At 46.9% G+C, this 17,728-nt stretch overlaps 1 protein-coding gene across 2 annotated transcripts in view; it reads right to left on the reverse strand.

The window, feature by feature from the left end:
- The window catches only part of SRC (SRC proto-oncogene, non-receptor tyrosine kinase), a 62,208-nt gene that overhangs the window by 33,894 nt on the left and 10,586 nt on the right, over nt 1-17,728 (reverse strand). For both annotated transcript variants that reach the window (XM_075349812.1, XM_075349814.1), the window contains exon 2: nt 3,115-3,352. In XM_075349812.1, the coding sequence (XP_075205927.1) occupies nt 3,115-3,352 (238 nt within the window). The remainder of the gene's footprint in view (nt 1-3,114; nt 3,353-17,728) is intronic.

Below are 17,728 nucleotides of genomic sequence, written 5' to 3' on the forward strand. Positions count from 1 at the left end.
AAAGTGTTAAGGTTCTTCTTTAAATACACTTTTAGTGATCTGAAACACTTAACAAAACTGCTCTTCTTCACAGTGGAACTGATTGTAATATAATGCATTCAGTTTTGGAGGGGGATTATCCCAAAAAAAAAAAAATCCTACAGACATAATGAATGGCAAATAACACACCAGTGAATCATTAATAGGTGCTTTGTGCCCATTTGTAAAGACATCCCCATAATCAGCTACTTGTTTTCCCCTTTACTGAGCTGATGAGCGGACCAGGACTGCCAGCATATGTAGTAGCAGGGGCGGACTACCTTCTCCCCACAACCTCTGCATCCATCGAGTATTTTCTTTCAAACAATATGGAATAAGCAGTTGATTACATTTTTGGGCTTTATTTTATTAGATAATATGCCTTCCTAAATAATTTCCTGCACCAATATGAGGTATCACACAATGTATACAGTGCATATCAAGCAAAGTATCTGTGTACAGATCCAGGAAAGACAGCAGAGGCCATACAGCTCCACTGCATCATAAAATGAAAAAAACTGCATGGTTACCACCCGGATCCATTTAATACTATTAAGTGCTATAATTTGGAAACAAGTTTAACCCCTTTTAAATTTTAGTGGTTTCCATCAGTCTATAGTTTGCTTCTCTATAAGGCCCAGTGTCCATGCTGTGTAGTTTTGACGCGTATTTTCAGAAAGCTGCATGTTCATTGTGAAGCCAGCAAAGTCTATGAGAATTCAGCAGTGCTATGCCCACGTTGCTTATTTTTCCCTTGCGTATTTAGTGCAGAAAAAAAGAAATCTGCACCAAATACGCAAAGGAAAAATACTCAACGTGGGCACATCACTCTTAATTCTCATACTTTGCTGGCTTCACAATGGACATGCAGATTTTGCTGCAAATGTCTGAAAATACACGTCAAAATCCGCAGCGTGGGCACAGGGCCTTACAGTTGCACTCAAGCAAGAGGGAAAAAAGCTGAAGGATGGAATCAGGGAACACAGGAATGTGAACATCCATTTTGAAAAGATTATCTGTTAAGCATCTTATTATTTTCAAAAATACTTTTTTTCATGATTTTTCTAAACAGTAATGCATGTTCACATTCCTGTGTTCAGTTTCTATCCTTCAGCCTTTTTTCCCCTCTTGCTTGAGTGCAATTGTGATCGTATATGTTATTGTTCAGTATGCACCTGTTCAGACCTTCAGGTTAGGAAGTACCCGACTAAGGGGTACTTCACACACAGCGAGATCACTACTGAGATCGCTGCTGAGTCACGGTTTTTGTGACCTCATTAGTGATCTCGCTGTGTGTGACACTGAGCAGCGATCTGGCCCCTGCTGCTAGATCGCTGCTCGTTACACACAGCCCTGGTTCGTTTTTTTATTGTTGCTCTCCCGCTGATAAGCACACATCGCTGTGTGTGACAGCGAGAGAGCAACAATCCTGAATGTGCAGGGAGCAGGAGCCGGCGTCTGACAGCCTGCGGTAAGCTGTAACCAAGGTAAACATCGGGTAACCAAGGTGGTTACCCGATATTTACCTTCGTTACCAGCCTCCGCAGCTCTCACGCTACCAGTGCCGGCTCCTGCTCCCTGCACACGCTAAGCTAAGCGGTGTGCGCTGGTAACTAAGGTAAACATCGGGTAACCATACCCGATGTTTACCTTAGTTACCAGTGTCCGCAGCTTCCAGACGCCGACTCCGTGCAAGCGCAGCGTCGCTTGCACGTCGCTGCTGGCTGGGGGCTGGTCACTGGTCGCTGGTGAGATCTGCCTGTTTGACAGCTCACCAGCGACCATGTAGCGATGCAGCAGCGATCCTGACAGGTCAGATCGCTGGTCGGATCGCTGCTGCATCGCTAAAGTGTGAAGGCACCCTAAAGACTACAACTACTCATTGAAGTTCATAGAGACTGCCTTTGAGACAAATTCTTTTATAAGGGGCTTTCTATATACCCTCCTTGGGAACTGAGCTAATAGAGATATCATATGTAGGATCCTAATCTCTTGTCCAAAGTGGGGATGGTCTAAAAAGAACTTCTTCCACTCTGGTGGCCATCTCCTGCACTACACAGACAATCTGTTCACCTGAATGGCCACTGTGTAATATTTACTTTCCCCTGTTGTGGTGCTAAAGAGTAATTAAACACTTAAAGAGGACCTGTCACCAAGTCAGAAGTGACCAGTTTTCGGTCTTGTTGTCGCTGCGAATTTTGTATGGTTCTTTACCAAGTATATGTGACTTATGGTTTTCTTGGAGGGGACAGGGGGATTTAGGCTGCTCAATATTATTACTTCATTAGCAAGACCCCCTTGGTAAAGACCATGAAAATAAGTGCACGTTTCAGATGGTGACTGGTTCTCTTTAAGGTGCACTTACACTGCAAGATTATCATAAATGAGCTTACTAAGTTGTTAATCAACTAACGAACTAGGAAAATACTCATTCGTCAGGTTACATTCTCGGCAGCATATTGTGTCAATAGGTCTAGCACTGTCAAGAACAATGACATCTTATTACAGACCATTCAATGTTCCTCTGGAGCTGGGTCAACCTGTGTATTTCGGCTACTAAATGAATGATCAGTAGTGATGAGCAAGCACTACCATGCTCAGGTGCTCGGTACTTGTAACAAGTAGTGATGAGCGGGCACTACCATACTCGGGAGCTCAGTACTCGTAACGAGCAGATGGATGCTTGGACTGGCGAGACTTAAGTACTGAGTATAATGGAAGTCAACAGGGAACTTGAGCATTTTTCCGGAAGATAACAGCGCATGGTGGTGACCTCTCATCACTAATGATCGGCAAACAAGCAGCTGATCATTGGTCGCTTAGGGCCCCATGTTGGACCATGTAAACAGACCTTTACTATCCAGTTTACCCACAGATCAAAACTGATGGCTTGACACCCCAACAGGCTGACACATTGTTAGTAATTTATTGTGTAGGGGCTCATCTAAAATGCAAGATTAACCAAAACAGAGAACCCCTTTATTCCCAATACAAGAGGAAATCTTAGCAAAATACTTAGAGGGGAATACCAAGACACCTGTCATCACATCTTGCAGCTCCAGATGTTGTAGTTCATACTCAATCCCATGTACACACCTGATAATGGTCCAGTCCTTTGGGGTGAAGTGATGGTGTCTGAGAAGTTGACCCCTCCAAATGGTGTAAGATCACAGTTGCCCCCAAACGGTTGGTTAGAAGGACGATGTGAGTCGAGGCTCTTGCTGGGAGTCTGAGACGCCGAGAGAGAAGGGAAAGGTGTATGTGATCCTTCGGCAATATCCAGACTTCGGCTCCGTGGCCCACCTTCCCGTGGCTTACTTTTCGTACCGCCCATCTGTTACATGGATAAAGAGTAGTGTGTAAGTATTATGACAAGATACTACAATCTACCCAAGAATGCGTCACGTGCCTGCAGAAGAGAACATTGACAGCTCAGGAGACCGTAGGATATATTTTCTTGATTGAAATACAATTAATGTAAAGTAGATGGGTGTCTCTTGTACCCCTAAATGAGGTCATGACCCACCTTGTGAACATGCTAAATGTGATCCTTTACCTCCCACCCCTCAAAGCAGAAATGTGAATGTGGGGGGGAGAGTTAATTGAAAGTCTTGGAATGTGCTGTGACGGCAAAACCAGAGGAAGAAAGAGAAGAAAAAAAAAAGGGGGAGGTTGGCATGGGAAGAAGAAGGGTGAGAGGAGGAATGAAGGAACAACAGGTGGTAAAATGGACGTGATCAGCAAGCAGAATGGCGATGAACAGTGAGTTATTGATTGATAGCGAACGCAAGAAGTAACGAGAAGAGTGAAAGGAGAAGACGTCTGGGAGAGATCAAGGGTGACAACACAGAGGGCATAAAGAAATCCACTATACAGAACTAGAGAATTGATTTATTCATTCACATCAGTTCCTGTCCCTGTGGAGATACACTGGAGCAAATCTAATGTGACACTGTACCAGCTCATCGTGCCCGACCAACCATGCCATCATCCATCTGCATCAGCGATGACCAATAACACCACAAGCCCCAGCAGTGCCGTGGACGTCTAGCTTCCCAAAAACTTCTTTGTTAGATGTCAATCAAACTAGTTGGTGGTTACGAAGAAAGCCACAGAAATGGGGAAGTTGACGATTTATATTATATATAATATATGCTGACATAATATGTGCAAACACGAGCTATCACATTCACAAAGGTTACGGTATATGGGCCTAAGGAATGACACAAACATGAAGAACATTCCGGGCAGGTACGGTCTCGCTGCTGCCTCCGAGACTCCAGGAAGCGCTGTGGGGTGCTGTATGCTCATATACATGCAGGCGTGACATCACTCACCAGGTCATGGGTGTTACTGACAAATGTATATACACCTCCATGGTGGACATCCAACACACCACTAGTATACCAGCCACTGCTAAATTTGGCAGCAGTCGGAAAGCCTGGCACGTGTGATAACTGCCGTGAGGAAGCAGACATCGCAGTTCCAGGATTAGCACACTGTAGCTTTAATGCTGAAACATGGAGAAATAATACCTCTGCTATATGAGCCGCACGGAAAGCATTGCTCACCGGGTTCCCTACCAGTCTAGATTTTTCCAAAGAGTATTTGCCTATAGAGTCATATTAGAGACTGTCTCGGAGACCCTCCATTTACTGGTCTCTACTCTTTTGCACCCGTCATACTGAAGGTCTACCATTGAAAAGGTTTTATCACGATATTACAGTTTGTGACTATATGAATGGCTGAAAATAAATGCTTGAACCAGCTGCTCAGCCCAGTAACCTGACATCAACACGTGCGGGGTCATGATAGGACAAGTGAAAACTGAACAGGCATTGATCTAAAAACCGATGGAAATTGGTCAAAGTGTCACTTTTACCATCAGTCTCTAGTCAAGTTCTCTCGTATGGAGGAAAAAAAAAATAAAAATAAATATTATTATACACACACACGGTATATATGTTACATATATACACCCGCTTTATCTCTCCCTCTATAATATATATATGAATGATACAGGTTGCCACCACTGTGCGCAATGTTTGAAAGTGATTCATGTTCGAGAGCAAAAATGGACATGACTTGGGGGGGGGGGGGGGGGGATAGAAAAGAAAAAGCCAGACACGTGAACAGCTTCCCAGGCTAGAATGGTTGTGCGTTCTGTGAAAAACAATGATCAAACGTATGGATATCTGACTGAGGCCTTAGTGTCAACACATCAAAACTAAACAGGTCAAAGTGGATGTGACGTCATGAATAGAGTTGAGCGGATTGCTGAGAGAGAGCGAAAGAGAGCGAAAGAGAGCGAAAGAGAGCGAAAGAGAGCGAAAGAGAGCGAAAGAGAGCGAAAGAGCGAAAGAGAGCGAAAGAGAGCGAAAGAGAGCGAAAGAGAGCGAAAGAGAGCGAAAGAGAGCGAAAGAGAGCGAAAGAGAGCGAAAGAGGGCGAAAGAGAGCGAAAGAGAGCGAAAAAACAAAAAAAAAACCACCACACACACACAAAGGATCCGGATTGTGCACCCGGAATCCCGCATCCGGGTCGGACTCTGATCGGGTACTCAAACCGTGCGGATCCGGATTTTGCCGATCCGGATCTGCTCAACACTAGTCATGGAAACTAATACAGAACCTGATGTGTGTTAACTTTGCTTCATTGAGAGCCTGAAGAAACACGCAAAAAAACTCAGTTATGCTTTTACGTGTGAAATCCCAGTGTTTTTTGTATAAAGAGGGCAAATTTTCCCCAAATCCATGCTCATCTATCTCGGGAATTTTGCCCCACAGACAATGAAGGAAGTGAGGCAGGCATGCATCTGGTCCTATGGACAATGAATGAAGTGAGGTGGGCATGTATCTTGTCCCATAGGCATTGAATGAAGTGAGTCGGGTATGCATCTTGTCCGATAGACAATGAATGAAGTGAGGTGGGCATGTATCTTGTCCCATAGGCAATGAATGGAGTCAGGTATGCATCTTGTCCTATAGGCAATGAATGAAGTGAGGCGGGTATGCATCTTGTCCTATAAACAATGAATGAAGTGAGGCGGGTATGCATCTGGTCCTATAAACAATGAATGAAGTGAGGCGGGTATGCATCTGGTCCTATGGACAATGAATGAAGTGAGGCGGGTATGCATCTGGTCCTATGGACAATGAATGAAGTGAGACGGGTATGCATCTTGTCCTATAGACAATGAATGAAGTGAGGCGGGTATGCATCTGGTCCTATGGACAATGAATGAAGTGAGACGGGTATGCATCTTGTCCTATAGACAATGAATGAAGTGAGGCGGGTATGCATCTGGTCCTATGGACAATGAATGAAGTGAGACGGGTATGCATCTTGTCCTATAGACAATGAATGAAGTGAGGCAGGCATGCATCTGGTCCTATGGACAATGAATGAAGTGAGACGGGTATGCATCTTGTCCTATAGACAATGAATGAAGTGAGGCGGGTATGCATCTGGTCCTATGGACAATGAATGAAGTGAGTCAGGTATGCATCTTGTCCTATGGACAATGAATGAAGTGAGGCAAGTATGCTATACCTCGCTCCATTCGGACAAGGCTCTGCAGAGCCCCATTGCCAGGACTGCATCCAGCAGTCAGACGATGCCCAGTCCTGACATTTTCATCTCCTTTATCGGTTAATCTATAGAAAGCCTTGCTTTACAACAGGGCTATATATTACTTTATCTTTAGTGTAAACATAAAATGCATTTCCACATCAATATAATAAATCCTTCTAAACACTGCACAGTGATTCATCAGCACCCGGTGACACCACTCTTTGTCACGCCGAGGTGTGGGCACGTCAATAGACAATCCTTACTGTCACAGCACACACATGCACAATGCTGAAATCAACCCGAATAGGGGCTCCTAGAGCATCATGGGATAAGTCATAAACGACTGCACTGGCCAGACTGGGAATTATGGAGTCACACTATGAAGAGCAGTAGTACACAGACATTTTGCCCTCCCGGCAGTGAGGATACACGTGCACATAGCAGAGCACCTCCTAGAATAGAAAGCAACATGTGTTCTTCAACATCTGCACGACTGTGCCCCTCCGTCAGCCCCACAGCTAATACTAGGAGACAGAGCCAGAGGGAGGATTTGGTGCCTATGGGGTAGTTTTTCAATAACTCACTCCTACAGACTCCGAGAGGGAGCAAGAGGGTCCCACCCGGGTACACAAGCCATTCGACACTCTCCACTACATAGACACATTTCTGCCCATAATGTGATTTGTTTAGGCCAAAACAAACTATATGGCGACAGAATTGTTAAAAAAAAGCTTGTTCTGTCCCCATACGCGGAGCACACTGACTGTGCTTGGATCAGTGATCATATAAATGATTATCCACAAACTACTGCCCATGTGAGGGGTCTAGAGGCTGAAGCTCTGCTCATCTGCATCAGCCCATGGCCACATGATTATGCCACCAATCGTGTGACCATTGGCCACATCAAATGGGTAAATCTTTAAGGTATCGAATCTTTAAGTCGCCTCAAATCTTTAAGGTATGTGCTCGCGACATTTAAGTTGACGATTCTGCAAGAAATTAGTCAAAAAGTTTTGAAACCGTTAAAAGGAATGAACATCTCAATGTCTAATGACTTGTTCCTATGCTCCATCTTTATGATCTTCTTGGCCTCAGGCTTCGAGAGCTGTGAAGTGGCTAAAACAAATGACCTGACCACTCTTCAGGCCGTTTGGATGACAGTCACTAGTTTATATACAAAAAAAAAAATAAGACATTCAGGAAAGCACCACCAGAGGTCTTCTGAAGCATCTTCTGCTTCAAAGGCTCAATGGGCACATCAGTGTCTAAAAGGGGTTGTGCCCATACGCCAAGAGTGAAGTGGTGATCGCTTCCCAAATTCTGCTTTTTTTATAAAGACACAAGGAAGCAGCAGTCACCTGACTTTATATATAGTTGGAGGAAATTCCCCAAAGCGATACTCATCAACACAAGGTCAAATTAGTTTCCAGACAGTTTCCTTCTGGTCACCACTTTCCAGAAGAGGAACAAGGCCACTGATCCAGTTGACCATACCTCTCAGGCTGCGTAGATGTGATGGAAGGATCTCCTGATGGCACCATTGGTGGGACCACTCCTCTGTCCCCTCTGCTTAGGCTGAGTTACGGCACTTGGGCAGCACCCAGACTGATAAAAGTCACTGTTCACACCAGACACCACAATGCAGGTGAATTGTGGAAGCAAGTCTGGTATCAGAATTATGCCAATGGCCCACAGAACAGTGCACGGACTGCAGTCACGTCCATAAAACCTGAAGACTGGCCCAAAACTTCACTCAATTGTGTGAACTCAGCCTTAAAAGATTCTGCCAAATTGCCGTAATTTGGGAACCACTACATAAAGCAGCTGGTGGAAGGTAACCTTAGGAAGTTTAAGTCCCTTAACAGCCGCCATAAATCAGATTGTCACATTATTTTACAACAAGATTTGTCATATATGAAAGAAAAAAAAAAAAAAAAGGGATCATTTCTGCAACTGTAAACCACACCAAAAAAAGACTACAGGAATGAGGAAGAGAATATAGACTTTGATTCAGATAGAAACCTGCCATAAATATGCCAAAATGACACATTACACAATAAAGGCCACATCCACAGTCTGGAATGACCCTATGAGGCTGTGACATGAAACCTGTGCTTGGGTCATTACCACCGGCCCATACAGGGGCTGTAAAATACGGATATGTAGATCTAGCCTCATACTTTATGTGACCACCCAGTTTCTCCAGCTTCTTATGCCAGTGTGCGTGTTTATCACTCACTCAAACGTGCATGGTTGATATTGATCAATGTCGGGAGAAAAATAAATAAATTTGGGCATGGGAACTGCCCATAAACCATATAGCTGTGAGTTCAATCAGTGCAAATCTGCCATCTGAATCAGATTCCGAGGTCGGTTTCACAAGTCTGCTTCTTTTCTTCTAAAGATGCCATACATTCTTTTTACAGATAGATTACAGACCCATTACAATCAGTGACTTTTGATAGGTCTTTGCAAAAAAAAAAAAAAAAAGCAGACATATCCTACTTTGGTATTTGCCAGTGTAAGGCAAGGAAAAAACAAAAAACAAACAACACATCTCATCTGAAGGGTATGCTCACATGTGCCTTTACAGTGTGTGTGTATGTATGTATGTATATATATATATATATATATATATATATATATATATATATATATATATAGATATAGATATGTGTGTGTGTGTGTGTGTGTGTGTGTGTGTGTGTGTGTGTGTGTGTGTGTGTGTGTGTGTGTGTGTGTGTGTGTGTGTGTGTGTGTGTGTGTTTTCGAAAATGGAAAAATGCTGCATAGAAAATAAGAATTATTCTTACCGATAATTCGGTTTCTAGGACCTTCCACGACAGCATAGGAGGTTGTCTCTCCACGCCCTAATTGGGACAGGAAGTTCAAGAGGTTTAAAAGGACCCTCCCACCTCCCACAGCCAGTGTCTTACAAAGAATCCATAGCATATGAGAATTACTACACATTCAGGAATATATGAATACATAGGGGAGGGAATTACCTGCTGTCGTGGAAGGTCCTAGAAACCGAATTATCGGTAAGAATAATTCTTATTTCTCTAGTCCCTTCCACGACAGCATAGGAGGAATACCAAAGAATTGATACCTAGGGGGGGACCACAGCCTGCAGGACTTTCCTGCCAAAGGCCAAATCCCTGTTGGAATCCAGATCCAGACGATAATGCTTCGTGAAAGTATGGAGGGAAGACCACGTAGCCGCCTTGCAGATCTGCTCAGGAGAAGCCCCTGCCCGTTCGGCCCAGGAGGCAGAGGTAGCCCTGGTGGAGTGCGCCGTGAATCCAGTAGGTGGAGAGAGATGCTGAGCGAGGTATGCATCTCTAGTTGCCCGCACAATCCAGTTGGCGACGGTACTCTTAGCCACCTTCTTGCCCTTATTGCGGCCAAAGGGCTGGATGAACAGGTTAGAATCAAGGCGCCAAGAAGCAGTAACCTCTAGGTAGTGCAACACTATCCGACGGACATCCAAAGAATGAAACACTTCCTCACCCGGAGTCCGAGGATTCTGACAGAAGGAAGGCAGGACGATGGACTGCGAACGGTGAAAATCCGAAACCACCTTGGGAAGGAAGGAAGGATCCAGCTGAAACACAATGCTGTCCTCTCTGATGGTCAGGTAAGGTTCCCTAACAGACAAAGCCTGAAGTTCGCCGACTCTGCGAGCCGATGTAATAGCCACAAGAAAAGCAGTCTTGTGAGAAAGGGAACGAATGTTACAAGAGCACAGAGGTTCAAACGGAGACTGAGATAGTCCTGTAAGGACCGCATTGAGATCCCAGCGAGGCGTCAGGACCCTCTGACGTGGACAGAGTCTACTAGCGGACACAAAGAACCGACGGATCCAACGATGATCTGCCAGAGCCGTGTCAAAGACTGCACTGAGTGCTGACACCTGAACTTTCAGGGTGCTAGGCCTAAGACCTAAGTCTAACCCACTCTGGAGAAAGTCCAGAATCTGCGCAATATTAGGCCGAAGAGGGTCAGGAGGCCGAGAACCACACCAGGAGGAAAATCTCTTCCAGATTTTGTTGTATATACTATTAGTCACAGGTTTACGGTTCTTCTGTAGTGTAGCCACAACTTTGTCAGAAAGCCCTTGGGCCTTCAGTGCCCGGGCTTCAGAAGCCAGGCAGCCAAGTTGAGTTTCTGGGGAGCCGGATGGAAAATCGGACCCTGTGACAGTAAGCTGGGGTCCGAACCTAAGAGGACTGGGCCGTCGATTCCTAGCGTCATGACCAGGCTGTACCAACTCCTCCGGGGCCACAGAGGGGCTACCAGTATGGTTGGGACCCCCTCGTCTCTGATCTTCCTCAGGGCCCGTGCAAGAAGAGGAAGAGGGGGGAATGCGTAAGCGAGGCGAAAGGACCATCTGTGGCAGAAAGCGTCTACCCCTAACGCCTCGTCCCTTGGGTTCAGGGAGAAATATGTTGCGACCTTGCGATTCCCTGCCGAGGCAAAGAGGTCCACCTCTGGTGCACCCCACCTTGCCACTAGAGAGCAGAACACCGCCTGATCCAGGCTCCATTCCCCTGGATGAACATCCCGACGACTCAGGAAATCCGCCTGAAGATTGAGGGAGCCCTTCAGATGGACAGCAGAAAGGGAGAGCAGAGATTGTTCTGCCCATTGAAAGATTCGGGAGGATACTGACTTCAGGGCGCCTGAGCGTGTACTGCCCTGATGGCGGAGATGTGCCACTGTTGTGACATTGTCTGAATATACCAGGACGTGAGAGTCCCGGACGAGGTCCTGAGCCGCAAGGAGGGCTTCCCTGACTGCCCTGAGCTCCCGGTAGTTGGAGGATTGGGAGCTGACGTAAGGACTCCAGACCCCTTGAAATGGGGAATTTGCCACCATTGCCCCCCATCCTCGTAGGCTGGCATCTGTGGTCAATGTAACCAGGGGTTTCTGAGTCCAGGCAACCCCCACCTGCAGGTTGGCGGGACTCAGGCACCAGAGAAGGGAAGAGGAGACGGACTCCGAGAGGCGAAACTGTCTGTTTAGGGATGACGGGAGTCTGTCCCAATGTGCCAGGATATGATCCTGGAGACACCGAGAATGGGCCTGAGCCCACCTGACTGAAGGAATGCAGGATGTCATGGAACCCAGAGCTGACATAGCTGCTCGAAGCGTCGGGCGAGCCTGCCTGCGAAGCTTTGATATTTTGGCTAACAGAGCTACCTTGTGGCCCTCCGGGAGAAAAGATGCCTGTCTGTCGGAGTCCAGCAGCACTCCGAGAAACTGCCGAGTGGAGGAGGGGGTTAACTGTGATTTTTTGAGATTGGGAATCCATCCCAGAGACCGAAGGATTCCCAAAGACCTTTCCACATGGCTCCGGAGGGTTGGAGCAGATGGAGCCATGAGAAGAAAGTCGTCCAAATATGGAACCAGACAGATACCCTGCAATCTTATGAAGGCGACCACCTCTGCCATGATCTTGGAAAAGATCCTTGGAGCTGAGGAGATTCCGAAGGGAAGTACATTGAATTGGAAATGAAGTACGTCCTCCCCGTGAAGCACCACAAACCTGAGGTATTGCCTGTGTCCCGGATGGACGGGTACATGGAAGTAGGCGTCTTTCAGATCTATAGAGGCCATCTGATGGTGTAGACCTATCAGGGGAATAGCTGATTTCACCGACTCCATCTTGAACCGCCGGTACCTGACCTGACGGTTTAGACGTTTTAAATTGATAATTATACGGACGTCGCCGGATGGCTTCTTGACCAGGAAGAGACGGGAGTAGTGTCCTACCCCTTCTTCCTGACTCGGGACAGGGGAAACGACCCCCGAGTGCACTAGCTCTATAATCTTTGTGTACAACAGAGCCTGTGACCCCGGTGACGCCAGCGCGGTGACTCGGAGACCCGGAAGAGGGGGGGAAAGGAATTCTATGAGAAGACCGTCCGAGATGATCTTCAGAACCCATTGGCAAGTGGTTATGGACTGCCACTGGGGAAGAAACGCTGAGAGTCTTCCCCCCACCCGGGCCGAGTCACTGTTTGTCCTGCTGAGGACGTTGCTGATGGGGAGGGATGAGGATGTTTCTCCCTCTACCTTTGGGATAGCTCCACATGCCAGCCTTCCCTTTCCCTCTGGGCTGGGAGGCCTGAGGCATCGAGGGACGAAAGGGCCGCTTCCTGTTAGGTCTAGGATCGGGCAAGGCCTTACGATCGGTCGCCTTGTCCAGGATATCATCCAGGGCAGGCCCAAACACTAAATCCCCTTTAAACGGAAGCGAACAAAGCCTCATTTTGGAGGTGGAGTCTCCGCTCCAGGCCTTAAGCCAGAGGGCACGTCGGGCAGAGTTAGAAAGCACCGAGGTCCTGGCTGCCAGGCGGACAGATTCCACTGAGGTATCTGCCAGAAAACAGGTAGCCTTCCTAAGCAAGGGAAGGGATTCCAGTAATTCCTCCCTAGGGGTCCCTTGGGAAATATGAGCCTCCAACTGGTCTAACCACCTAATTAGGGACCTGGATACGCAGGTGGAGGCAATGTTGGCTTGAATAGAGGAAGACGATGCCTCCCAGGACCGCTTCATCAGGCCCTCTACCTTCCTATCCATCTGATCCTTCAGTTGGGAAGTATCCTCAAAGGGAAGAGCCGTTTGCTTAGCTACCCTAGCCACCTGAACGTCTACTCTTGGGACCTCCCAATGTAGTCCCGAAGGTTCCAGAGGAAACCGGCGTCTAAGGTCACTCCGTACCCGCCTCTCAGGAAATTCCCATTCCTGAGAGACAATATCCAAAACATTGGCATGAACTGGGAATCCCAACTGTTTGACTGACTTCAGGCCAGCAAACATTTCGTCCTGGATTGAAGGAAGAGACTGCACTTCCTCTAAACCCATAGTGCTCCGAACTGCCCCAATAAGATCCCCCAACTCTTCTGAGTGAAATAGAAAGGACTGGTCAGACCCCCCAGATGGAAATCCTTCATCAGGACCCTCAGAGGTGGAATCAGCGTCCTCCTGATAAGATGGGGTCGACTGGAGTCTCCTCTTTTTTGGAGGAGAGGGTCCAGGAGCAGGGCCAGGAGCAGGAAGGGAGGCCAGAGAGGCCCTAATCTCCTGTTTCATCATGGACCGCAACTCATCTATCAGAGATGGTTGTTCGGCCCTAATAATCTGGTCCGTACATTGCTGGCAAAGCTTTTTATCCCATACTGCAGGGAGCTTTTTTATACAGATAGGACATTTTTTAATTTTTTCCACTCTGTCAGGTCTATCAGGCTTATCGGACTTGTCAGCTTTTTCTGACTTCTCAGGCTTCTCTGATTTTTCATTTCTGTCAGTTTTCTTGGTGGCCCTGTCCTCCTAGAAAACACAGACCATAGAGCCATAAATCACCTGATGAGACCTATGTCCGAGGGACCATTCCCCTCCATACTCACAGTAGCAGGGGGCACACTGGGTTCTGCAGATGCAGCTGCAGCGGAAGACATGACCATGATCTGATGTCTTCGTGGCAGCCCTTATGCAAAAGGGCCTGCCCCCCCAGTGACGGTGCACGTTCCCCGCCTCCCGCATCCGGTCCTGGGCAGGCCGTGTCACCGTCGGCGTGCCTCCACGCTGCCTCCGCAAAACCGGAAGCGCTCGACCGGAAGTCCGCAAGACCGGAAGTCCCGCCCCCGGGAGCACTTCCGGATCGCTCCGGCAGCGTGCATGCGGGAAGCGGCCGGCGGCTCAGGGAGGACGCCGGCCGGGGAGCTCAACAGCCTGCATCACCCCTCAGGAGGATCCGGAAGGCTGGAGCAGCGGTCCCCCACAGCGTGAGGGAACAGCAAGGGAGGTGCGGTGAAGGCCCGACCGATGCTGTCCGGCTTCAGGTAACAGGGGAAGAAGGAAACAAAAAAAAAAAATAAAATATACTGTAGTTCGCCGGCCACCACAGCATAGGAGAAAAACAAAACCTCTCCATGCCCCATGGGGACAGGAAAGACACTGGCTGTGGGAGGTGGGAGGGTCCTTTTAAACCTCTTGAACTTCCTGTCCCAATTAGGGCGTGGAGAGACAACCTCCTATGCTGTCGTGGAAGGGACTAGAGAAAACCTGCTTATTTAATGCGGGTTGGGGGGGGGGGGGGTTTGTTTGTTTGTTTGTTTTCTTTACATTTTTTGAATGCAGACATGTCTGTATTAAATACTTAAAAGCACCACTCTTTGTTTTGCGTTTTTAAATTTCACCACTGGAGTGGTTCTGTAAATCTAAACCCCCTTGCCCTGTCTTAGGTCCCCCTTCACATATGGGCATAAAAAAAAAAAAACCACTCATGTGCACATTCCATTTTGACCATCCGTGTGTTGACCGTGTAACACATACCACTGAAATGATTGGTTTTTGCATGTTAAAGATGTGCTAAGGCAGACAGACATGATGCCCGTCATGTGCTATAGGCGTTTTTAATGTACCCACTGACTTGTATAGATCCATGTGAAAGCACGGATGTGGGACAATCACCGTAGATTTTATTGGGGGTGCATGTGAATGGGTTTCCAGTATGTGTGAGAACAGATACCACACATACTGTAAACACTGACATGTGAGGGGGGCCTTAAGGCCCCGTCACACTAAGCAACATCGCTAGCAACATCGCTGGTAACGAACAACTTTTGTGACGTTGCTAGTGATGTCGCTGTGTGGGACATCCAGCAACAACCTGGCCCCTGCTGTGAGGTCGTTGGTTGTTGCTGAATGTCCTGGGCCATTTTTTAAGTTGTTGCTGTCCCGCTGTGAAGCACAGATCGCTGTGTGTGACAGCGAGACAGCAACAACTAATGTGCAGTGAAGAGCAAGGAGCCAGCGCTAAGCATTGTGCGCTGCTCCCTGCTCTGTGCACATGTAGCTGCAGCACACATCAGGCAATTAACCCGATGTGTGCTGTAACTAGGAGAGCAAGGAGCCAGCGCTAAGCATTGTGCGCTGCTCCCTGCTCTGTGCACATGTAGCTGCAGCACACATCAGGCAATTAACCCGATGTGTGCTGTAACTAGGAGAGCAAGGAGCCAGCGCTAAGCATTGTGCGCTGCTCCCTGCTCTGTGCACATTTAGCTGCAGCACACATCGGGTTAATTAACCTGATGTGTGCTGTAACTAGGAGACTGGGGGCTGGTCACTGGTTGCTGGTGAGCTCACCAGCAACTCGTGTAGCCACGCTCCAGCGATCCCTGCCAGGTCAGGTTGCTGGTGGGATCGCTGGAGCGTCGCAGTGTGACATCTCACCAGCAACCTCCTAGCAACTTACCAGCGATCCCTATCGTTGTTGGGATCGCTGGTAAGTTGCTTAGTGTGACTGGACCTTTATACTCGCCCAATGGCGTCTTTATCAGTTATCCGTGTCACTCCTGCCGGTCTTCAGCAGTTTGTGACCTGCTGATTGCTCCAGTGTTTAAGAAGTGAGTAAGTCTATGAGATCCACATTCTGGCTCTCATAGACTAGCATTGACAGCTTGTGAGGAAACTTCCAACCAGTCAAAGGTTACCCCGCTGGACCATAGTGAAGCCAAAAAAAACGTAAAAATGCCGGAGGATGGATTATAAAGGTTGAATGGAAGGACCTTAGATGTAGAGCACCACTTAAAAAAAAAATACTGAAGTGGTGATTTAACATGTGAACATATCCTAGGGAGCAGGAAAAGTTTACGATCCACTAGTGCTATGCATTACTTTAGATTGTACTTCATTGGGGTGCGCATACATAAGGACGACGCAGGGTGATACTGTGCTGCATGGCTAAGAAGCACACTGTTCTGCATCCTCAGCTGTGCGCACTACCACATCACTCAGATCATGTATGAGCAACTAATATGTGCAAGACACTTCCACGCAAAGGATAGGACATGTGGTGCATACGAATCCTGCCTTCTTTAAACATAAGAATGGAATACTTAAAATAAAATATTTCTTTTTGCAGTCATCTGACAATGAGCCATATATCAGCAGCCCACTAATATATTAATCATCATTTTGTGTACGAGAGTTAAACTATGTAGTGCAACCATTTCTGTAAATGTCATGGATGTAAACACTGGTTGCTTTATAAATGAGGCTGGTGCTTGAAACCATTTTCATCATTACCTCCAAGGAAACATGCAGTTATTACTTTGCATCAAAAGGGCTTTACAGGCAAGGATATTGATTTAGGGGCAATTTTTACAACTAGCAACCATTTATTAGATCATTAAGAACTTCAAAGAGGTTCAATTACTGTGAAAAAGAGGTTGCTCAAAGAAGGTCAGCAAGTGCTAGGACTGTATCCTGAAGAGCATTCATCTATGGGATCAGTTCCTCACAATGCAGAACTTGCCCTGGAATGGCAGCAGGCAGTCAGCGCATCTGCACGCGCAAAGAGGCAAAGCCTTTTAGGAAGCTGGCCTAGTGTCAAGAAGGGAGGCAAAGAAGTCACTTGTCACTTCTGTCAGGGACAGAAACTGAAATTTTGCAGGAAGGGCAGGGACTGGAGTAGGATTATTTTCTGTGATGAAGCCCCCTTCAGACGGTTTGGGACAACTAGAAGAATGACTCTTCAGAAAAGAAAAGGTGAGCACTACCATCCTGTGTCATGCCAAAAGTAAAGCATCCTGAGGCCATTAATGTGTGGGGTTGCTTTTCAACCAACGGAGTGGGCTCACTCACAATTTTGGCTAGTCGAAAAGTTGTAGAGCAGCCAATCGACAAGCTTTTCCGATGTGGGCACTTCCAGCCCCATCACAGCCATGTCACGTATTGGCATGGCTGTGATTGGCCGGCGCACCACTGTAAATTTAAAAAAAAAAAAAATCATAATATATAATCATAAATATAAAACCAAAATTCAACAATTATTGATAACCACTGTAAGTAAAACAGACAACTACAGGCTGCAACCAACCAGCTGCCAGTTTTACCTTGACTGGCTATCAAAAATAGAGGGGATGCCATGCTGTATTTTTGTTATTTAAATAAATTAAAAAAAAAAAAAAAATGACATGGGGTCCCCCCTATTTTTTTTTTTTTTTTTTTAATCATCCAAGATAAAGCTAGGGGCTGGTATTATGAGGTGAGAAGGGCCATGGTTATTGATTGTCCCAGCCTAAATATTGTAGCCCGCAGCCACCCCAGAATTGGGGTATCCATTAGAT

The sequence above is a fragment of the Anomaloglossus baeobatrachus genome, chromosome 5 (genome assembly GCF_048569485.1).
Source record: "Anomaloglossus baeobatrachus isolate aAnoBae1 chromosome 5, aAnoBae1.hap1, whole genome shotgun sequence".
Lineage (NCBI taxonomy): Eukaryota > Metazoa > Chordata > Amphibia > Anura > Aromobatidae > Anomaloglossus > Anomaloglossus baeobatrachus.